A 20296-nucleotide genomic window follows, 5' to 3' on the forward strand; every position below is an offset into this window, starting at 1 on the left:
GCTTTAACTTTGTTAGGTCCTATCTGGCAGCCTTCTTCAGCCCTATACATTTTCCAGTTAAGAGGTGGCCCTTAATCTCAAAGAAAACAGTTCAGAAAATTATTTATTTCAAATAAACTTTTTAGCGTATTAAAACTTTAAATAAGACTATAAACTATAAATAATAAATCCATTCAAGAAAAAACAACCTTTTTTTGGTCTTTTTCATGATTTTTGCTTGTTTTGAAAAGGAATCTTTTTATTTTCTTAGGTAGAATATTGTCTTTATTGTAAATTTGTTTACTATGTAGTGGTAGTTGTTAATTTGTAATATAAATTAATGTAAATAAAAAGTGATTTTATACATTTGTAAATTTGTTATTGGTGTTAATTCATTTATGACATGCCAGTGTGTGTTGGTTTCTTTTACTAATTAGTTTCAATTTATTTAGTAACTATTATTTTTTGTGAAATATTTGTCTTTTAGGGACACCGTACTTCTTGGTGTCAGGTGTAGGTGTAATTAGAGGTTAATGCTGAATTCCCTTTCACACCTCGAGAAAGACTTTTATCACATACCCCTCTCTCTTCACACACAGAGTTTAATGAAGCAGAAGCAGAGTGAGATGTTTATATCACTGGTTGAGTAATGGCGAAGATTTGTGAAGTCTTGGTGCAAAACCTTGGTGGGATAACCTGCACTTGTTGATAATCACACTTTCGTTTTAGCAGAAAAGAATTGAAATAAATAAATGCACAGATATTGTAAAGCTTAACAGTCTGTTTGCAGCCCCACTCTGTTTCACGCTCCTCTTCTTCATAGAAGCAAGAAGGATGTATTCAGTTTCACATTATTCACATGAGTCTGCCAGATCTGTGGCATGTGCAACATCAGGTTTGTAGAAGCTTGTTAGAGTTTATTGCATGGAAAATATTCCCCATCTTGAGCATTTTTCTTCTTTTCTTCTGTTCCTCTTCTTACAATTGATAGAGCTACGTGACTGTGAATGTGTGTGTGATACTAAGTGTTTACCAGCTTAGCAGTGCTGCTGTCTGCCAGTAATATGGCTTGTTTTGTTTCATGACCATGCCTGGCTCTTAGTGTGCTGTTTTTATCACGTCTGATTTATCTATGTGTACATTCATTAGAATATTTGTATATGCAGAGCTGGCCAGAAATATCTAATGAACCAAATACAAAGGCAAAGCTGTGTTTTATTTTGGTATTAATAAGTATACTCCTTGTTTTGACACAAGTCAAATGTCTTCCCAGCTCACCAGTGATGCTTCGTAATTTAAGGGCCTTTTGAAGCATTCTACACATTTTATTTAGGGCCAATGAAATTTAAAGATTTATGGATAAATACTAATAAAATAATTAGTATTTTAATAGTTGGTGCTCTTAATCAGAGCAAATGCACCAGAGATGATCTTGACTGTGGAACACAAATGGTGGAAGAAAAGGAAGTGAGAGGCCAAACTGCACCGGGCCCCAAGTTGGTGTGACCAACCCTGCATACAGTATGTGTGTATTGTGTATGTGCCTACTTAACACATGTGTTAATTTAATGTGTTTGAGTCCATCTCTCAGCTGTTGTTCTTGTTCATGAGCTTAGCTAACACGTGCTGCAGCTGTGCCCTCGACATATTCAGAACAGAGTGTCTGCTCCGTGGGCTGCCAGGGGTCGGCAGAGTGCCAGCATGCCGCCGGCGGGTTGAAGTTGCAGTGGCGTTGACGTGTGCTGGGCTGCTCTCAGCTGAGCGGCTCCTCTGGATAAAGTTCCCTCCTCCATGAGGATACTGCTCTGTCTCAAGGGTGGAGGAAGAAAAGACATAGGAGGCCAGCCTCCTCAGTTGGTTGGGCCGTGGTTGGTGCCTGTCCTCCTCCAACTGCAAACAGATCAACCAGAAAGAGGGAAGTGAGGTTAAAAAAGTTTAAATTAATTATTTATTTTAAAAAAACAACAAGCAAACAATAAATTTCAGATTTTCTTACAGCTACAACCCAACATTGGTTTGACTTCCTGCCCTTTTCTCCTACCCCTCCATGACGTTAGACAGGTTAGACAGGAGAAAGCTGATTGATGCTCACTTCTGTCAAAAGCCCTCAGCTTAAATGTTGTGAGAAAAGGTGCTTGGGGAGAGAAGCTGGTGGAGTGCTGGTGTAAACCTGGCACTCTAAAGTTACAGTTATCAGAAACTATTTAGAAGCTATTAGAAACTTAACTGGACATTTACACCAATTGACTAGCTTTTTGGATCAGACTAGCATCCTGGATTAGACTGGGAAAATGACGATGAAGACACTTTCCCCGACAAAGCACTTAAAAGGACACAAAGGCACCAGCACAAGCGCTGCACATACTGTATCTCACTAGTCTGGTCAGTTTGAGCTTTTGTTTTCTGAATGAAAAATTACCATTGGAGGTACAAAAAGAAACAGGGAACACAAAAAAGAGATGAGTCATCAAGCACACAAAACACAAACACACAATGGAGGGAAAAAGGGAGGAAATATGTTTGAACAGAAGAAAAAGGAAGAGGAAGAACAGAAATTCAGTGAGAGAACAGAGGTAAAGGACTATTCCTAAACTGTGCTTACCCCGAAACATCACTTTATTTCTTCTTGTGTTGTCCCAATGGCACCCTCGCTCTTTTCTTTGTCTCCTCAGATGAGTCAAACTTGACATACTGTGTACTTTTAAAGCGATAGGTTGGGGGCAAAGGCGTCAGTAGTTATGTGGGAGCGGGAAAAAGAATTGACGCAGAAAAGACAATGGCAGTCCTCGATGGTTGGCAGCAGACAAGCTTGCTCTGAGTCTAGAGATGACAATCGTCGCGAAAACAAAGGAAAGTCAAAGAAGAGCTCACTAAAAAGCGCTAAAATTAATTTGTGCATACGAATTTTCCACTGACACGGGCTTAAAAGGTATCCTGTTTCACTGCAGATAAAGTGAAATTTCAGTGATGATGTTGCACGTCCAGCCTGTAAACAGCAGCCACCAAGTATGGAGGACCAAACCTGACCTATTTGTAAATAAATAATGGACAACTCAAATGGTCACAAAATTGTAATTCAACTAAAAAAATCAAACGTAGATTTAAATTAATAGAAAATCACATCCATGAAGAAAATCCTGCTAAGGAAAATGAAAATGATGTGAAAATACAAAGTGAGCTTAATGTGAAATTCAGTGATTCCACATTAGTTTTCCACATAACCGGCTCTTCATACGCAGAATTCAGTTCAGTTTTATCTCTAAGGAGAACCAAGCAATTGTTGTGCTCACCTCCCCACCGCCCAACCCCATCCCCCCACCTCTTCCTCTAGTTCTATAGTGCCATTTCCATAGAAATTATTCTTGAGAAATTCCCAAGCACACAAAAACAAACACACACACACAACTAAGAATCCTGTGTCATGAAAAGTTCTTGGTTTTCAGAGAATGAACCCATTAGATGATACCATGACATTTCTTCTAGCCCCATTCTCAAGACAAATGTACTAAAACGTATTTAATCTATTTATTTATTAAAATGAAGTTTCATTTCTTTTTGGTCCCTAGTTTGGTCCTCCATAACAAAGTGCTGTTTGTTTTTATGTTTTTATTTGTTTACTTTGACTTGGTCAAAACTTAGCATATATAAACTTAGCATAAAAAATAAGAAAATGTTTGTTTGCTCAAGTATTGCTTTATTGTAACAGCGCTTCCTGGCAATGAATATTATTCTGTTAGATAGCATTGGTTAAGCAGCAGAGTTTAGTATTTGGGTTGCACCCATAGAAAACTAGCCAAATCCTCTCTGCCAATGCCAAACAGCTTATTCTGTTATTGAGTCCTGTTTGGTGCTGTTTTATTGTATTGGGTGATTAAGGCTACGTCCACACGTACACGGGTATTTTTGAAAACTGAGATTTTCCGTTTTCGTTTTAAAAAATAATCCCGTCCACACATAAATGCAGAAATGAAGGAAAACTCTGCTAGGAACATACCAAAGCAACAGGTGGCGATATATTCCTAACCGTGTAGAAATGTTGGCCAATCAGAAGTCTAGAAGCCTCGGTGGGAAATAGCAAACAAAGATGGGGCATAGAAGCAGAACCGAGTCATATGTGTGGAGGGACAGTAACTGTGTGTGTATATGTAAGCATTTAAACACTGCAGAGAGTAGAATTAACAGTAACAGTATTGTAGAAATTCATTTCACCGAAACAATAACGTGGCGCACAGGTTGACGTCAAAAAAGGCGCACACCTTTGACGCTGCGTTTTCTCAGTTTTTCTCGTCCACACGTAAATGCAAAAACGGAGTTTTCAAAAATATCCACCCTGGCCGGAGTTTTTAAAAATCTCCGTTTTCAGTGACCACGCCGTTTACGTGTGGACGAATTCATTTAACAAACAGGGGCCTCAGCAGCATGTGGAAGAACCATACATAGCCACAACAGCATGGCACCACCTCTTCCTCATGCCGGTCACCAGCTTGGTTGTGGGATGGTATCCAATTCTTCAACCATCATTTGTTGCAAGTAAGCCAGTGTGGTTGTGTTGGTCATTCTGGCACAAACAGCACACCTAAGCATCAAGGTCAGCACTGCAGGTAGGCCATTCAATCCTCTCCACTCCCAAATTCAAGAAGAAGTCTCTGATAAACCCTGCACTGTAGGGACGAGGTGGACTGTGGAGACATGGGTTTGCTACTGGAATCTCATCTCAATAACACCCACCCACACCATCACATTGCCTCAAGCAAAAACTGTTACCCTATGGGTACAGTCATGGCAGGCCTCCTGGTTGACCTATGGGACTGAAGATTGGCTGTGTGCAGTTTGTTCTGGTATAGAACATATAGAAGACAGCCTACAGTTTGTAAGTGCTGACGGGGTAAGAAAACCGTATTCTTGTGGTATCATCTTCTTGGGACACATATTTTGCAGCCTGTCTCTGACGTCCCTTGATATATGAAACTTGCTCTTTCACTTGGAGATGCCAATAAGCCTCACTCCAAAAAGTGGTTGGTTTTGTGGAACACCAGCTTGAAGTTGCCTTATGACATGTGACCTGATCCAAGTAAATCAAACATGGCATGGTAGAGACAGCTGACAGCTTCACAGAGACAGCTGGTAGAAACCAATGACCGCTGCGGACCACTAGGTCCATGCTCACAGACACTGCTAATCAGGCACCAGATTCTTAGTTACTGGGGTACCAGAACCTCAAAACAAGAGTCAATAGCAGAATAAGCTCTTTGGAAGAGACAATTTAGCAAGTTTTTCATGGGTGTAGCCAACATACTTAGCTCTGCTAAGCCCGAATTTCATTTTCCTCACGCACTTGGCACCATTTAAAGGGGAAATAAACAGGTAGAGGATTGGTTACCAAGAAGCAGTATGATAAAGAAATACTAGAACAAACTCACATTTCCTTACTTTTTGTGCCAAGTTTATAATCATAATGTCATTGGGATCTTAGGTTTCCATACACTCGTCATGTGCAGGAATGTCATGGCAATTTTCTGCTTTTAAAAACATGAAATTCTTAGTAAGAAAAATGAAGAAAATTTAGACTTTTCATTCAAATTTCAAATTTCATGCTGGGTTAAGCAAATAGGACAAGCTGTACCACTAAAATAAAAATATCAGTACCATTTGTATAAGAAGGTATTTTGATATTAAAAGGGTATTTGAGAAGGTATTGTATAGGCTAATCTAATTATAATTGAGAAAATAGTCTTATAATCAAATCAATCTGAGGCTAAACAGCCAGTCCTGTTTGGGTATCACCAGGAAATGTCGCACAAAAAGATATCAAAGAGATTCAATCGTGTGTCATAGTCAGGGGTTAAAGTGGGTTGTGTTTTCTGTTTTATAAGTTGTTTTTTTTTTGGGGGGGGGGGCACTCAAACGACTACAGGTGTCCATAAGTTGTGGTTGCTGTACTTTAGCATCTAGCTAGCACTACAAAAGAACATAAAGGGGAACAACATTTTTTAAGTGGCAGGTAATTTCAAATATGGCGCGTCTATCAGCTCAACAAAGATTAGCAAACACACAAATTGTTTGTGTGCAGTTTGATGCACAACATGTTGCTAGCTAAAGGTCCAGCTGGAGGCCGCATTTGTAGGCCGATTATATCACAGCCAGGCGACGAAGGCTGATCCCAATTCGAAGGCTGCTCCAAATGCAGCCGACAAATGCGTCCTTCATTTCCCCAGATATGAAGGATGGGTCGGGTGTATCCTTCATGTCCCAAACTATCCCAGAATTTATAGCGCTACTAAGTTTTAATATTACTCTTTCTAGGTCCCAAAATCAACTTTTAAGATATTTTCAGGCAAGAATGTAGCTGTGTAAACTTCAAATATCTGCTCGATTTATCAAGACATCACATATTTGCAAAAGTGCTCTGACGTTTTCAGAGATGCCTGTTACCCACCAGCTCGATAACTGACTGGGAGGTCAAGACTCACTAGAGCCAGCAAGAACACTGGACTCCTGGCACATTGTTTTCAGACCCCTGCGGTCTTTCGCTACTCAGGTTAAACATGATATATAAGTCACTTAGACAACTTAAAAATGTTATTGTAAGGCTTTTTTATTTGTTTCTGAGTAAATTGGTTTGACTGAGATTTAAGTTTTCACACAGCTGAATAAACGTCAAACAGAAAACTGCTTAAACAGAAGTGTGAGATGGCTGAGAATTTACTCCAACGTCCTGTTATACTTTAGATAACAAGGAGAAGATGGCTGAGTTTATTAAACTTCACCGAGACAGCTGGTGATGCAAATCTGAAGGCTAAACCATCCCATTTCACAGCCTCGCACTTCCAGCCTTATTGGTCTTCGAAGGACCCGGGCCTGCGTAGACGGCAAGGGCCAGGTCCTTCAAAGGATGCGGCTTAGGAATTGGGAAACAGCTATTGGGTCTGTACATACCCAATAGCTGTTTATGTTTTTTCATGTTTTTTCATATTGGACAACAATCTGCAAATTTAATTAAAATTTAATAAATTATCATCTTGTCTTTATTTTTAGTTAGCACAAACCTTAAACACTTCAAGCTGTAAGATAATGATAGTTATATAAGAGCAGATGCTGCTGGTGCAATAACCTGTACGTTTTACGTCCAATGGATGCATGATCTGATTAGTCGACTAATCGCAAAAATAATCGGTGACTAGTCGACTATCAAAATAATCGTTTGTGGCAGCCCTAACTATTAGTGCAGAGAATGTAAGTTAGCCAGGACCACTCGTGAAACATCTTCTTACATCTGGTTGAATTCAAGTGTATAAATCTGCAAAGAGCAGTTCAGCAGATCACAGTCTCTTCATTAAGAAAATCTATTGGAGCTCTCAACAGAAATTATTGTGAGCTGTGCTTCTTTTCCCCACACTGAACCATCAAAACTGATTTTAGGGTTCCCCCACCCACTGAATCCCACTGTAACCCCTGACTGTACTCATTTCCTGAGTACAAAGAAAGAAAATAGAGCTTGTCTTTTTCTCTGCTCATGTTCTACATAAATAATTCAACCTGACTAAATTATTTGAATTCAAATTCAGACTGAAATAAAGTCTTTATTCCCTGATATAATTTTATTATTACATTAATACATTAATATAGCACAAGGTTCAGTTAGCTTTGCACAGTTGTCCTTCAAAGAGCTACTTTTTACTTCCTTACTTGGAGTACATTTCAGAGCCTGTACTTTTTCACTTTTACTTGAGTAAAGAATTTGAATCACTACTTCAAGAATCTGTACTTCTACTTAAGTACAGAATGTCTGTACTTTTGCCACCTCTGCAGGACACTCACACGACAAAGAAAGGCCTACATTGCCCATCAACAAAACAGTGAAGCAACGGGTTGCAATCAGCTATCAGCACACGCGGCTACAATTAGTGGCTTCTTAGCTAACTATTTTGGACTCAATCTATGAGACATTACAGTGAGCAGAGTGCAACATAAAAATGATCAGACTTTTGAAAAACTTCTCTAACATGACAAAATATATTTTGATTGTGCTTTACATTTGGAAAAGCCTTTTTTTGTTTCACAATTTTTTCTTTTTTTCCCTACACCAAACACGCAAAAATGAAATAATAATATTCAACATACTCAACCATTGCAACAACATTCATCTACATTACAGCTTTCATTCACAAATCTATTGCATTTCACCATGAAGAAAGCACAAGAAAGATGTGTTTTCTTTTTATCACCCTATAACCAGACAAGAACACCATTATTGGTTGCTTCTGCAAAACACACTTTTCAAACGTTATGTCACAAAGCCAGAATTCAGAGATTAGGAAAAGAGCTTGATCATGAAAAATAAACAATCAATTGAAATAATGATAGGGTTACGCAACTAAACATAAAGATTAGGCTATCATAACAGTAAATGCCACCCACACAACACTACAACAACCTTCACACCTTTACTTCCTCCAGTGGGGAATTTTGTCACTGGATGTACAGCTTCAGCTGAAAATGTATTCAATGAGATCAATCTCTGGAAAATCGGCCATTTTTATTCTGGAGTAAATTTCCCCAATCACAATATCACCAGACGTGAGTGTGTGTTTGTGTGAAAAGACATCAATCTGTCTCAAGGACTAGAAAGAGACAAGTCTCACAGCTACACAGTTAAATCTGTGTTTCACGAGTCATAGGCAGTTGTAAAAAACAAACCATCAGTAATATTCTGGGTCAGAATGAAGCTGATTGTGGCAACAGTAATTAGATATCTGAAACAAACTGCAGTTTGTTTAACCATAGTTACTTTACCGTAGTTTACCAATGAACAACAATGCAAAAATGCAAAGAATGACAGACTCCCAATGGAAGTCAGTCTCATAGATTACGCACAAAATATGGACAAATCTACTGTGACTTTACACAACTCTGCATTTTGAATTTTTGATGTTAGAATTTCAGCTGCTGTCACAAGTGGCCATGTTTGGATAAGATGGTAAATTTTTCAGTTAGCAGCTAATGCTAACAAGGTTGATTTGCCTAGTACAGGTGCACCTCACAGGCAGATACTAATTAGTAAAAGACTAAATAAATACTAGAACTTCACTCAACAAACCTGAGAAAACAACACTCAAAGAAAGGTGGTGGTTTTGAGACTATAATATGATTATTAAACAGAATTTAGCCTACAGAAAAAAAGAGAGAGTATTTCGAATCTTGGCATTCGGTGGGAAGAAATGAACTAAGGCACTTGGTATAGACATCCCCTGTCTGTAAAGCATTTTAAAACGTAGCTGTCTTAATTTGACTCACTCTGTAGCTAAATCCTATCAAAATTACTATTGTTTTGATTTCCCAGGTCTGGTGATTTTTTTGATATTTTCTGTACCAAGCAATGTATTTTCAGCATTGCTTACAAGTATTTAATTTTAAAAATTGGCTAATTAAAATTTGCTAAAAAAAACAATTAGCTATCTAGCCTAAAGACAAGCTGTGAGCAAGCTATCGGAGTTCAGCTTTACTTTAAGGTCAGCATTTAACCTGCCAGAGGATCTTTTGGATGCTGGTAATTGAACAGAACAACTACTGTACATGTGACTGGTGCTCAAGACAGAGCTGCCTCGAATCTGAAAACAAACTCAGGTGTCTGGTGTCTGTTCCCCTCTTATCACCGTGGTCTTTTTAGGACAAGTCCAGCATGACCCGAAATATTTTGCTCATTATCCAAAAAGTACGTGGACTGTCTGATTCTCTGCAATCTATAGACAGATTCCTGCATTATTGTTCTATTGCACTTGAAGTCTGTAGCAGTCCCATGATTACGATATGAAGGATATAGAGAAGAAGAAGGAAAGCACATATTCCTCGTCTTGATTACTTGTTGTTTGATTAGGCATTTCTTAATTTAACTAGTCTCTTTGTGTGTTAACTTTAGATCATATTTTAGTAAGGCGAACACTGATTGAATTAACTAATTGTGATAAAAAAAAATATATACTCATCAGTATAAGAATAAAGGTTTTGAGATAAGTTTGAAGAAGGTGGATGGATTGATGGATGGATGGACAGATGGACATAGAGATGGATGGGACAGCTGGATGTTCCAAAAATGGTCTGCCTCAACATGCTCTTTCATGTCTACAAACAGAAAATATTAGTGTCCAATTTCTAAATTCAAGTTTCTTGCTTAATTTATCCAGCAGTTTGTGTTTCTCAGCACCACCACAGTCTGACTTAGTGGCCATTGAATGCCTAAGGGCACCTTTACACTTGTAACAAGTGTTTCCATTCCAACACGTGTTTTTTTCCTGCACAACCAACTTATAAATTGGCACCACTTTAAAGACTCTTAAAGTAAATTGTAAATCATCATCACTGATAAAGAGGGAAGAATATAAATTTGCAAAACCTCTGATCATGCTGGATTTGTCTTTTAAGTTGTATGTTGGCAGGCAGATAAATGAGCCGGAGCGTGCACTATGCCTCGATATGTCAGTGTCTGAGCAGTCAGAATCACATACTGACATCAAAGAATAAACCTCTTTTGCAGTCGTCAAGCCCGCTCATTTGTCCGCAAACATGCCATCAAAGAACTAAACTTGTGTTATTGGCTGGCTGGGTCTCTTACCGGTCTCTGAGGTCCAGTGGGCTCAGACTCTCTCCGGCGAGGACGTCCTGATGGCAGAGAATGACAGGGCGACTGTGCTGGGCTACCACCACTTTTCCTTGATGCCTCCTCCTCTGTTAGCGTTAGCATCCCCCGGCTGCTCTCCCGCGTGTGAGTCTTTGGACGAACTACTGGCTCCGCTCCTGCAAAGGAAACCAAAGACAATTCTGCAGTCAAAACCTCCTTGTGTTTACTTTATGGTAAATGGTAAATGGTCTGTATTTGTGTAGCGCTTTAGTTGGTCCTAAGGACCCCAAAGCACTTTACACTACATTCAGTCATTCACCCATTCACAGGCAATGGCAAGCTACAGTGTAGCCACAGCCGCCCTGGGGCACACTGACAGAGGCGAGGCTGCCGGACAGTGGCGCCACCGGGCCCTCTGACCACCACCAGTAGGCAACGGGTGAAGTGTCTTGCCCAAGGACACAACGACCGAGACTGTCGGAGCCGGGGCTCGAACCAGCAACCTTCCGATTACAAGACGAACGCCCAACTCCCTGTTAGTCACTAATAGGCTGCCACAGTCACTTGCAGTTTGCAAGATGCCAACTTGTCTGCAAACATTCACTGAACCATTGAGCGGTAGTGAAAAAGTGTGATGCAAACCAGAAACAGAGAACATTCAATTTCAAAGTAAAAGTTGTGCCTTAAGTTTAAAACGTTTGCTTTGAAGGCAAATGGTCTCAGTTTCTAGTTTGCTTTTATATAATTATGCTTTAATGTATTTTTAAAAAATGAGTTAAAACATCTAGGTATTTAATTTAACTTGAGATTATTGTGCAACCACTGCAAAACTGTCCAGTGTCTTTAAAAAAAGATAACATTAGCGAGCAGTTGAGCAATTTAAGGGTAGCCAGTTAGTCGTAACTTTGTTACAGCGAATGATTCTTCGAGTTATTAATAATAATAATGGATTGCATTTATATAGCGCTTTTTTGGGACCCCTCAAAGCGCTTGGCCCTGGAAGAAGAGGAGCAGGCCAACGAGGAAGAGGAGTTCAAATGAGAGGAGGAAGACGATCAGGCCAACGAGGAAGAGGAGTTCAAATGAGAGGAGGAAGACGAGCAGGCTAACGAGGAAGAGGAGTTCAAATGAGAGGAGGAAGAGGAGCAGGCCAACGAGGAAGAGGAGTTCAAATGAGAGGAGGAAGAGGAGCAGGCCAACGAGGAAGAGGAGTTCAAATGAGAGGAGGAAGAGGAGCAGGCTAACGAGGAAGAGGAGTTCAAATGAGAGGAGGAAGAGGAGCAGGCCAACGAGGAAGAGGAGTTCAAATGAGAGGAGGAAGAGGAGCAGGCCAACGAGGAAGAGGAGTTCAAATGAGAGGAGGAAGACGAGCAGGCCAACGAGGAAGAGGAGGAGGCCAACATGGGAGAGGAGAAGGTCCAGGAGGGAGAGCAAGACAACCTCGCACCATCATTACGGACTAGATGCGAGCAACAGTCATTGACCATGGCATGACAATGTCTGAAGCAGAACTAAGAGTCCGTCCAAACCTGAGTAGGTTCACCGTGGCCACCATTATCAGGGCATTCAGACAACACAACAGGTATTGTACTCGATTGCTTTCTTTGTCACAATACAGTTTTACAAACCTGTGAAAGTAGTCTAGTGGTTTCAAATCAGTTGTGACTGTATTGTAACACATGTCAATTGACAACACATGTTTCTTTCTTTAGAGTTGAAAGAATGCCACATAGAGGTGGGAGGGTTGCCATATTTGCAGCGGAACAAGAAACCCTCATTGTGGATATGGTTCGTGGGAACAACCTCATCAGACTCCGGGAGATCAGAGACAAAGTCATTGCCGATAATGTCAACTTTGAGAGCATTGACGAGACAATGTTCGGAGGGGCTTGCTGTCCTTGGGTCTTACAACACCCAACGTCTCCTCACCTTCCTAGAGGAGCTAAAAGACATCCTCCTGGACCGCCAACAACACCATCCTGGGCCCGCACATCACATTTATGTGATCATTTGGGACAATGTCCGCTTCCACAGAACAAACCAAATCAGAGAGTGATTCACCACCAACAGTGACCACTTTTTAAATGTCTACAGTGTTTAAAATGTTAACATTTTTGAAAGCTTCAAGCTGCTCTTTTGGTGTGAATGTTTGAGTTTTGCAGTGGGAAGGTGTGGTTGTGTTTATGTAGCTTTAGAAAAGGGTGTTGTGTTTAGACATTGGGGAACATGGTGGAAACGTTTGTGAAATGTGTTTTAGCATTTGAGCGAAACTGTAATACAATATTTCCCCAAAAGGAATGGCTCTGACTTTCAGGGTGGTATTATGTCACAGACAACAACCCAATTAGATGTTTCATAATTTCCATCAAAACACTTGTTTTATTTGTTGAATTCCCTCATTCTGCCTCTATTTGATAGATTTAGCACTTTAATTAGTCTGGTTTTCATTTTTGTTTTCCTAATAATTCAGTAGGTTATTTTTTTTATTAATGACTGTTGATAAAATGGAGACTTGCTTCCAATCCACTTAGAATTCACCACTTTTAAAGAGACCTATTTTGTCAATAGAACAGGGCTCCTATCCTATCAGCTCCTAGGTAACAACCAAACTTATGGAAGATGGCACCAAAGCTAAGGTTTCAGATTAACACTAGCACTGAAACATTTCAAATAGTGCCCTGCTCTGATGAACCAACCATTTTTATTATATTTATCCTGTTCATTTCAGTTTTATGACTAAAAAGCTTCTTTTTATCTCCTACCTCCAGCCCTGAGTCGCCTCCTCTCCTCCTGTTCCTCCAGAGGGCGTAGCTCCTCAGGCTCCTCGTCAGTAGTTCCTGACGTGGTTGGAAGAAAGTCTCGCAGCTCTGCCTCTTTGTCAATGATCACCCACTCTTTGCTATCAAAGTCTTCCTCCTCTGCCAGCGGTACAGAACGAATAAAGGCGTTGCTGTGGGCCTCCTGGTCGACGGATGCCACGGACACTTCCTGACGGCCACTGACCTGACGATCTCCACGGCAGCCGGGGTCAACAGACAGCATCTGAGCCGGCTGGGAGGAGTAGACGTGACGAGATGGAGAACCGAGGATGTCCATCCTAGACCTGGTGGACACACAAACAAATGTGTACAAAATAGAAGGATATGGGACTATGACTCTTCTACAGCTTAACAACCTGGTAAAAATACTTTTTCAACTTTTTGTTTCATTATTCAGTTCAATTTAAAGCTCAGGTTTAAACTTCTTAAGGGTAAAACGAAGTCAATTTTAAATATAGCCCAGACTAGTTGATTTTTCAAAGGAAACATTAAGTCTCGGTTCACCACCGATCCATATCATATAAAACATATGATATACAGAATGTGAAGTCCATTACAAACCTCGGTCAGTTCAGACACGTCCAAGTCAAGTCATGGTAACAGAAACTTTGAAGCCAAGTTTCACATTAAAAAGATTCGGTCTTTGGAGTGTATCCAAATGAATTCTCAACAATCAAAATCAAGCAAAATCTCAGAGCCAAATCCAAGTCATTCAAATCTAGTTGAACCTCTTTTGTACATTTCTGATTTATGTGGATTCAAAAAGTTGAGATCAAATTCTTTTAGAGCAAAGGCCTCATAATTAATTAATTCTAATCTTTGGTGTGATTTTATTTTTCAATCGGCAGGTTGAGTTTGGCTTATGTTTATTTTTTAAACTGGAAAATGTTTTCATATTTGTTGTTTGTTACCAAAAGTAACATGAAACGCTGTCTCTTCACCTAAAACCACCTTTGTTGTTTTCTATACTTTACTGTCACCTCTGTCCATAGGCGTCAGCCCGGCCCTCAGCTGCAGAAAGACGATCAGATTCTGGGCTGTTGACCCGCCGATATCGTAAGGACCGACCCTGTCCTGTTGGGGACTCGGGTCCTACACCTCGTACAGGAGACACTGGACAGGCCCCTCGAATTGCTTCCTCTTCCTGAGCCCCCTGAGGAATGATAAAAAAGTGAGCAACCATTTAAACACTCTCGAAGGCAACTCTAAAACGACTTCCTTAAGTCAACATTGTCTTGATGCATGGTCAATCATCCAGGTAAGGAAATGGGTGAGCGAGTTTGGATAAGTGACAAAATGTTTCTCCCACTGAAAATGCTACGTCCAGATGAACAGAATCAACTTTCTGGAATTAAGTCAGAAGCATAAATAACAGCAACCCTAAGCCTAAAAGCTAACGTGATGTTTTGGAGACAAGCAAAAGAAACGTTTTTTGGAGATAAAACTAATACATTTTGATACCAGTGATTCTTTTTTTTTTGTACAAGACTTCAAAACTTGCAAGAAGAAAAAATAAGAAAAAAGAAAAATGACATTTTCTGATAGTATATGGGTAGAGTTGAGGGCAGTCACTGATAGTGACTTGGCAGAAGGTTCATGTGAACCAAAATGTCTTAAGACTAAACAACTAACACATTTTAGAATCATCTAAAAGGCTGTAATGACAAAAATATTTTCAGGCAATCCACTTTTTGTTTTTATCAACTAATAATTGCATAAGAATGTTGCTTATGTTTCTAATGAAAAAAGTCCATGTGAAATCTCAGGGATTTCCACAGGACTTCATGCAGTCCTATTAAAAAGTACACTCCCTGATTCAGTAGCAGGTAGAACTACCTTTAGCAGCAATAACTCAAAGTAATTGTTTTCTCTATAGCTTAATCAGTCTCTCAAATTGTCCAGCCATACATCCATTTTCTTCTGCTACCCATGGGCAGAGAAACCTAGACCCCCTCCTCTAGGTTATCCAGGGATACACTGAGGTGTTTCCAGGCAAGACGAGAGAGCTAACCTTGATTATTCACAGTCATTCTGCTGTAGATAATGATCCCAAGCTAGTGTGCTTGGGATCATTATCTGTTGTATGATCCCATTTGGACCAAGTTAAAAAAAAGCCCAAATCATCACCACTCTGCTTGACAGTCAGTGTTTGTACTGACATGCTGTGTTATGGCCCAACCTCCACTTTGGTCATGTCTATCCAATGGACAATGTTCTAGAAGGCTTGTGGTTTGACACAGTTTAGCAAATATAAACTGTGCTACCATTTTTATTTTTCAAGGTTTTCCCCTCCTGTAAATTCTTCCAAACAAGCCACATTTTAAGTCTCCTAATTGTAGTACCTCCTTAGCATGCTAACTAAGGCCTCCAGAGTCTGATTCTGGGGTCGATTTAATGGGACTGTGGCATTACCAAAACCTATAACTGATGGTTCATACCTTGGTTAGGCTGATCCTGAGTCTATTGCGGTTAAAGTCTGTGTCATCCCAGCCTTCTCCAGTCTCTCCAGGATGCTGGACACTGGTTTCCCCAGGGGGTCGGCTCGGTGGAGGTGGAGGAGCATTTTCCTGATCACTGAGATGCTCGTCTTGAACATCGGTGTTCTCCCTCTGTAGGTCTCCAGGAACTGGAGTCACAATGGCTCTATGGACACAGAATATAGCAAATCTTTACATAGATGCTGTTATTTCAGAAATACTTTTGCAATTTACAAAACTTTTTTGTTATGGTATATTAACCAAATTATTTCTAATACAGTCTGCATAGCTTTACAAATCAAAGAAAAATGGCAAGTGGCTGTTAGAGAAACTTCCCTTTTTGGCACTTCTATTTCAGACTTATTTTACAGGAGGTTGCAGCTTGTTCTTACCCCACCATGGCTGCAGTAGGTCGGGTGTTGTGCTGTGGTTGGGTGGAGGCACTGGTTGACAGCGTGACATCACTTCCTCCCTTTTCCCAATCAAAGGGTTCATTCTCTGTAATGATTCGCTCCTTCATACTGTTCTCAAACACTGACATCAGCAGCTGGAAAAAATACACAAATTTATGAATGTGAATCAAAGTCTCAATATTAGACTGCTCCTCTGAACTTTTATTATATCTACCTGGTAATCTGGTTTAGTGTAGTAGTCCAGGGCCAGGACATGGTCCAGAAAGATTTTAAACTCTGAAGGCATGTGTTTGAGCAGCAGCTGATGGTCATAACGCTCTTTAATTTGACCAACTTGTTCCTAAACAGAAAAAAAGACAACAATATATATACATATATACATCCATCCATCTTCATCCACTTTATCCGAGGCCGGGTTGCGGGGGCAGCAGCCTAAGCAGAGAGGCCCAGACCTCCCTCTCCCCAGCCACCTCCTCCAGCTTATCCGGGGGAACACCAAGGCGTTCCCAGGCCAGCCGAGAGATATAATCTCTCCAGCGTGTCCTGGGTCTGCCCCGGGGCCTCACCCAGGAGGCGCCCAGGAGGCATCCTTGTCAGATGCCCGAACCACCTCAGCTGGCTCCTTTCGATGTGGAGCAGCAGCGGCTCTACTCTGAGCCCCTCCCGGATGGCCGAACCTCTCACACAATCTCTAAGGGAGAGGCCAGCCAAACTTTGGAGAAAGCTCATTTCTGCCGCTTGTACATATATATATATATATATATATATATATACATTGATCAAAACAGATCAAATTCTGACTGCTTTTTGGATAATGTAAGCTCACAGACAGACGTTTTTAAAACATAGATGTATTTAAAGAAGCAGGACAAAATGTTAAATATGTTTAACACCTTGTATGATTCATGGAGGCACTACCAAAACAAGTAATAGTAACTAAGGTGGATACAAAGGCTATCTCATCTCATAAAAACTAGAAACAAGAAACCTTCTGACCTTATCCTTGATCTTTCTCCAAGGCAGCTGCCCAACAGCAAACTCCACCAGCATGTAAAACAATGACCAAAGGTCATCATGGCGACCCATTTCCTGGAGGAGCACAACAGGAAGACATTGTTAGCATAACATTCTAAACAGAATGTTCACATTCTGACTTGTGTCATTAAAATCGCTAATTAAGACGGTGTTGTGGGGTGACAGGTAATCTAATGGAATATTTATTGCATTAAGGTTAGGTGTTTCAGTATCAAATCAGACTAGCTTGAGTTGCATTTATCTTTCACAAGTATGAAGCAACTTTTGTAAACAAAATCTGCACATTGGCTGTGTGTTCAGGAGCATAATCATTAAAACTGCAAAAAGGCAAAATTCCTACAAAAATATAAATATAGAACAACGATGGCAATTTGATGTGTATATTTGTTATATTTGTTTATCAATAAAAAGGAGCAGAATGATCTGTCTCATGCACTTGAACTGAGAGCTCTGGGCTAGGGAGTACCAAGGTCCTCTACCACAGTTTGTTCTTCAGTAGATGGTAGAGTGGTAACTTCTACCTCACAAATCCATGTTGCTTCTCCCAGCCTCTTGCACCATTTCTAGGTACAAGAGGCTCACCACCAACTCTGCAGCCAACTCAGAGGTTATACTTTAAAGACAAACAAACAGTACTGACCTTGTTTTTGTGAGCATTGACTGAAGCGTAGCGGACGGTCCCTCTAAAACCTGCCACAGTTCTTGGCTAAAAAGAGGATGCAAAAAAGTCAGCAGTTGCAACAACATGCATCCAGTTCACATCCAGTTACACTAATATGAAAAAGATTGGGAATCTCTCTTATTATTTTTTTTGAATTTGTGTTTATCATTGGGTGATTGGCTTCCTTTTAATATATGTCATTCCTTATGGAAAAAGTAGTGATTCAGCAATAACATAAAGTTTATTGGATTAACATACAATATGCATCATAACAAAATTAGACAGATGCATAAATTTGGGCACCCCAATAGACATATATCAACACATAGCATACCCTATGTGTTGGCATGAAAATAAACTGTAAGTATTGTGACAAAATAAATCATTAAAAACATGTAACTTGTAAACAAAACGATCAAGTGGATATATAGCATCAAACATTCAACCCAGTGTCAACATAACTCTGTAGTACAGGAGCTTTAGAAAGAAACAGATGCAATCCTGTTTAACATCAATGTGATCGTTATACACGTGTTTCTGACATCAAAAGAAAAATAAGCAAAATAAGACACAAAGACACCAGCAGACGAACACACATCATCAGAGAGATCTGCACACGCAAGTATCAATTTACATAATTCCACTTTAATATTATTCAAATTTGTTTTTTGGGCTGTTTTTTATGACCTATTCTTAATAGTAGTGTTAAAATCTGGTTATGCATTTGGATATTATATGTAGATTGCGTAATGCCTTTATCTATGTATATATGTTTATATAAATAACTATATGAGATAAAAAATACATTTTTAAAAAGACACAATTAACTTTTATTCATTTTTATGACTCAACTTTGAGTCTTTAGATTTACATCAATTAATAAATTGCTTTATGTACTTTTCTATCTATACATTTATTGGACAGTTAGTCTAAAGGCACACTGAATTTGTTGTGTAAAACAACATGAAATTCCAAATTTTACGGATCTTCCCATGTAACCCATATACACACCAAATGTGTGTATATGGGTGCGTAAAATTCATCCTCAAAAACAGACAGAAAAAAATGAAGTTGTGATGAAGGGATAACGAACTGGTCCTGATGTTCCTAAACGAGAAAAGGAACAAACTGATATTCTGGGTTCATCCAGTTCCCACAAGAGGGCGGCTGCTAGAGAATATTATGGTTTGATCCCAGAATTGGAGCTGCATTCGTACATATTTCAGGATGTCAGAGAGGCAGTTTGAAGTCTTTTTAGCAGATTTGGGAACACAATTGTATCATTTTACTATTACCATATCCTTGTATACTCAGTAAAGGTGCAAGATTTGTGCTATTAGTGCACTTGTTGCCAAATACAGTGATCTTAGTCAGATCTATTCATTGGTATCCCAAAAAATTGGAAAAATCGATTTGGTTCGAAAAAATAAATGCCACAAATTTGTGTTGGTGGTGTTAATGAGTAAGAATACTTGACTTGGTGAGCCTGAAAAATATTCTTGACACATTCAATTTTTGAGATTTCAGACATCCGCTGTGAAAGGGCCTTTAGTCTCACCATAAAAAAGTACTTGCTTCTGCCACACAGAAGCAAGACACCTACTAGCCGATAACTTAATACAGTGACATGAAAAAGCAATTAATTAGAAGGATAACAGAAATAAATGCAAAATGCAGTTTCTAAATTAAGGTGTTTATTGTTAAGAGTCAAAAAAATCCAAACCTACACTACAGGACGAAAGTTTAAGAACACACAAGTTTTTCCAATTTTTTATTGAAAACTATGCAGTGTATTGGCCCGTTGCACTCTGAAATGAAAGCATAGTACAAATAAGCAATTGGAGTTAAAAAAGAAATCATGGAATCAATTTATAGACCAAAATATATTCTAAACTTTGACTCATCAAAGCAGCCACCTTTGGCAGCTATAACAGCTGAACACACCCGTGGCATTCTTTCTACAATAGAAATCAAATATTCTTCAGAAAGTTGTTCCCATATCTGTTGCAGAAGTTCCCATAAATGTGGACTTTGTCTGTTGCTTTGCTTTCACTCTTCCATCCAGTTCATCCCAAACCAGCTCGATGGGGTTCAAATCTGGAGACTGTGCTGCCACTTCATGTTTTCAAGCTCACCATCATGTTATTTCTTCCTGAGGTAGTTCTGGTATGGCTTGGACTTATGTTTTGGGTCATTATCTTGCTGTAGGATGAACCCCTGACCAACTAGGTGCATACCAGAGGGTACTGCATGGCGCTGCAGAATGCTGCGGTAGCTGTTTTGGTTCAGGGTGCCTT

General features: G+C 39.7%; 1 protein-coding gene across 3 annotated transcripts in view; it reads right to left on the minus strand.

Moving 5' to 3' along the window:
- ttbk1a (tau tubulin kinase 1a) overlaps window positions 1-20296 on the minus strand; it is a 52504-nt gene that overhangs the window by 13136 nt on the left and 19072 nt on the right. For all 3 annotated transcript variants that reach the window (XM_026171994.1, XM_026171993.1, XM_026171995.1), the window contains 8 exons: window positions 17979-18044; window positions 17300-17392; window positions 16518-16643; window positions 16283-16437; window positions 15852-16056; window positions 14394-14566; window positions 13357-13697; window positions 10589-10770 (listed from right to left, as the gene is read on the minus strand). In XM_026171994.1, coding sequence (XP_026027779.1) covers window positions 10589-10770; window positions 13357-13697; window positions 14394-14566; window positions 15852-16056; window positions 16283-16437; window positions 16518-16643; window positions 17300-17392; window positions 17979-18044 — 1341 coding nt within the window. The remainder of the gene's footprint in view (window positions 1-10588; window positions 10771-13356; window positions 13698-14393; window positions 14567-15851; window positions 16057-16282; window positions 16438-16517; window positions 16644-17299; window positions 17393-17978; window positions 18045-20296) is intronic.

The sequence above is a fragment of the Astatotilapia calliptera genome, chromosome 6, assembly GCF_900246225.1.
Source record: "Astatotilapia calliptera chromosome 6, fAstCal1.2, whole genome shotgun sequence".
Classification (NCBI taxonomy): Eukaryota; Metazoa; Chordata; class Actinopteri; order Cichliformes; family Cichlidae; genus Astatotilapia; species Astatotilapia calliptera.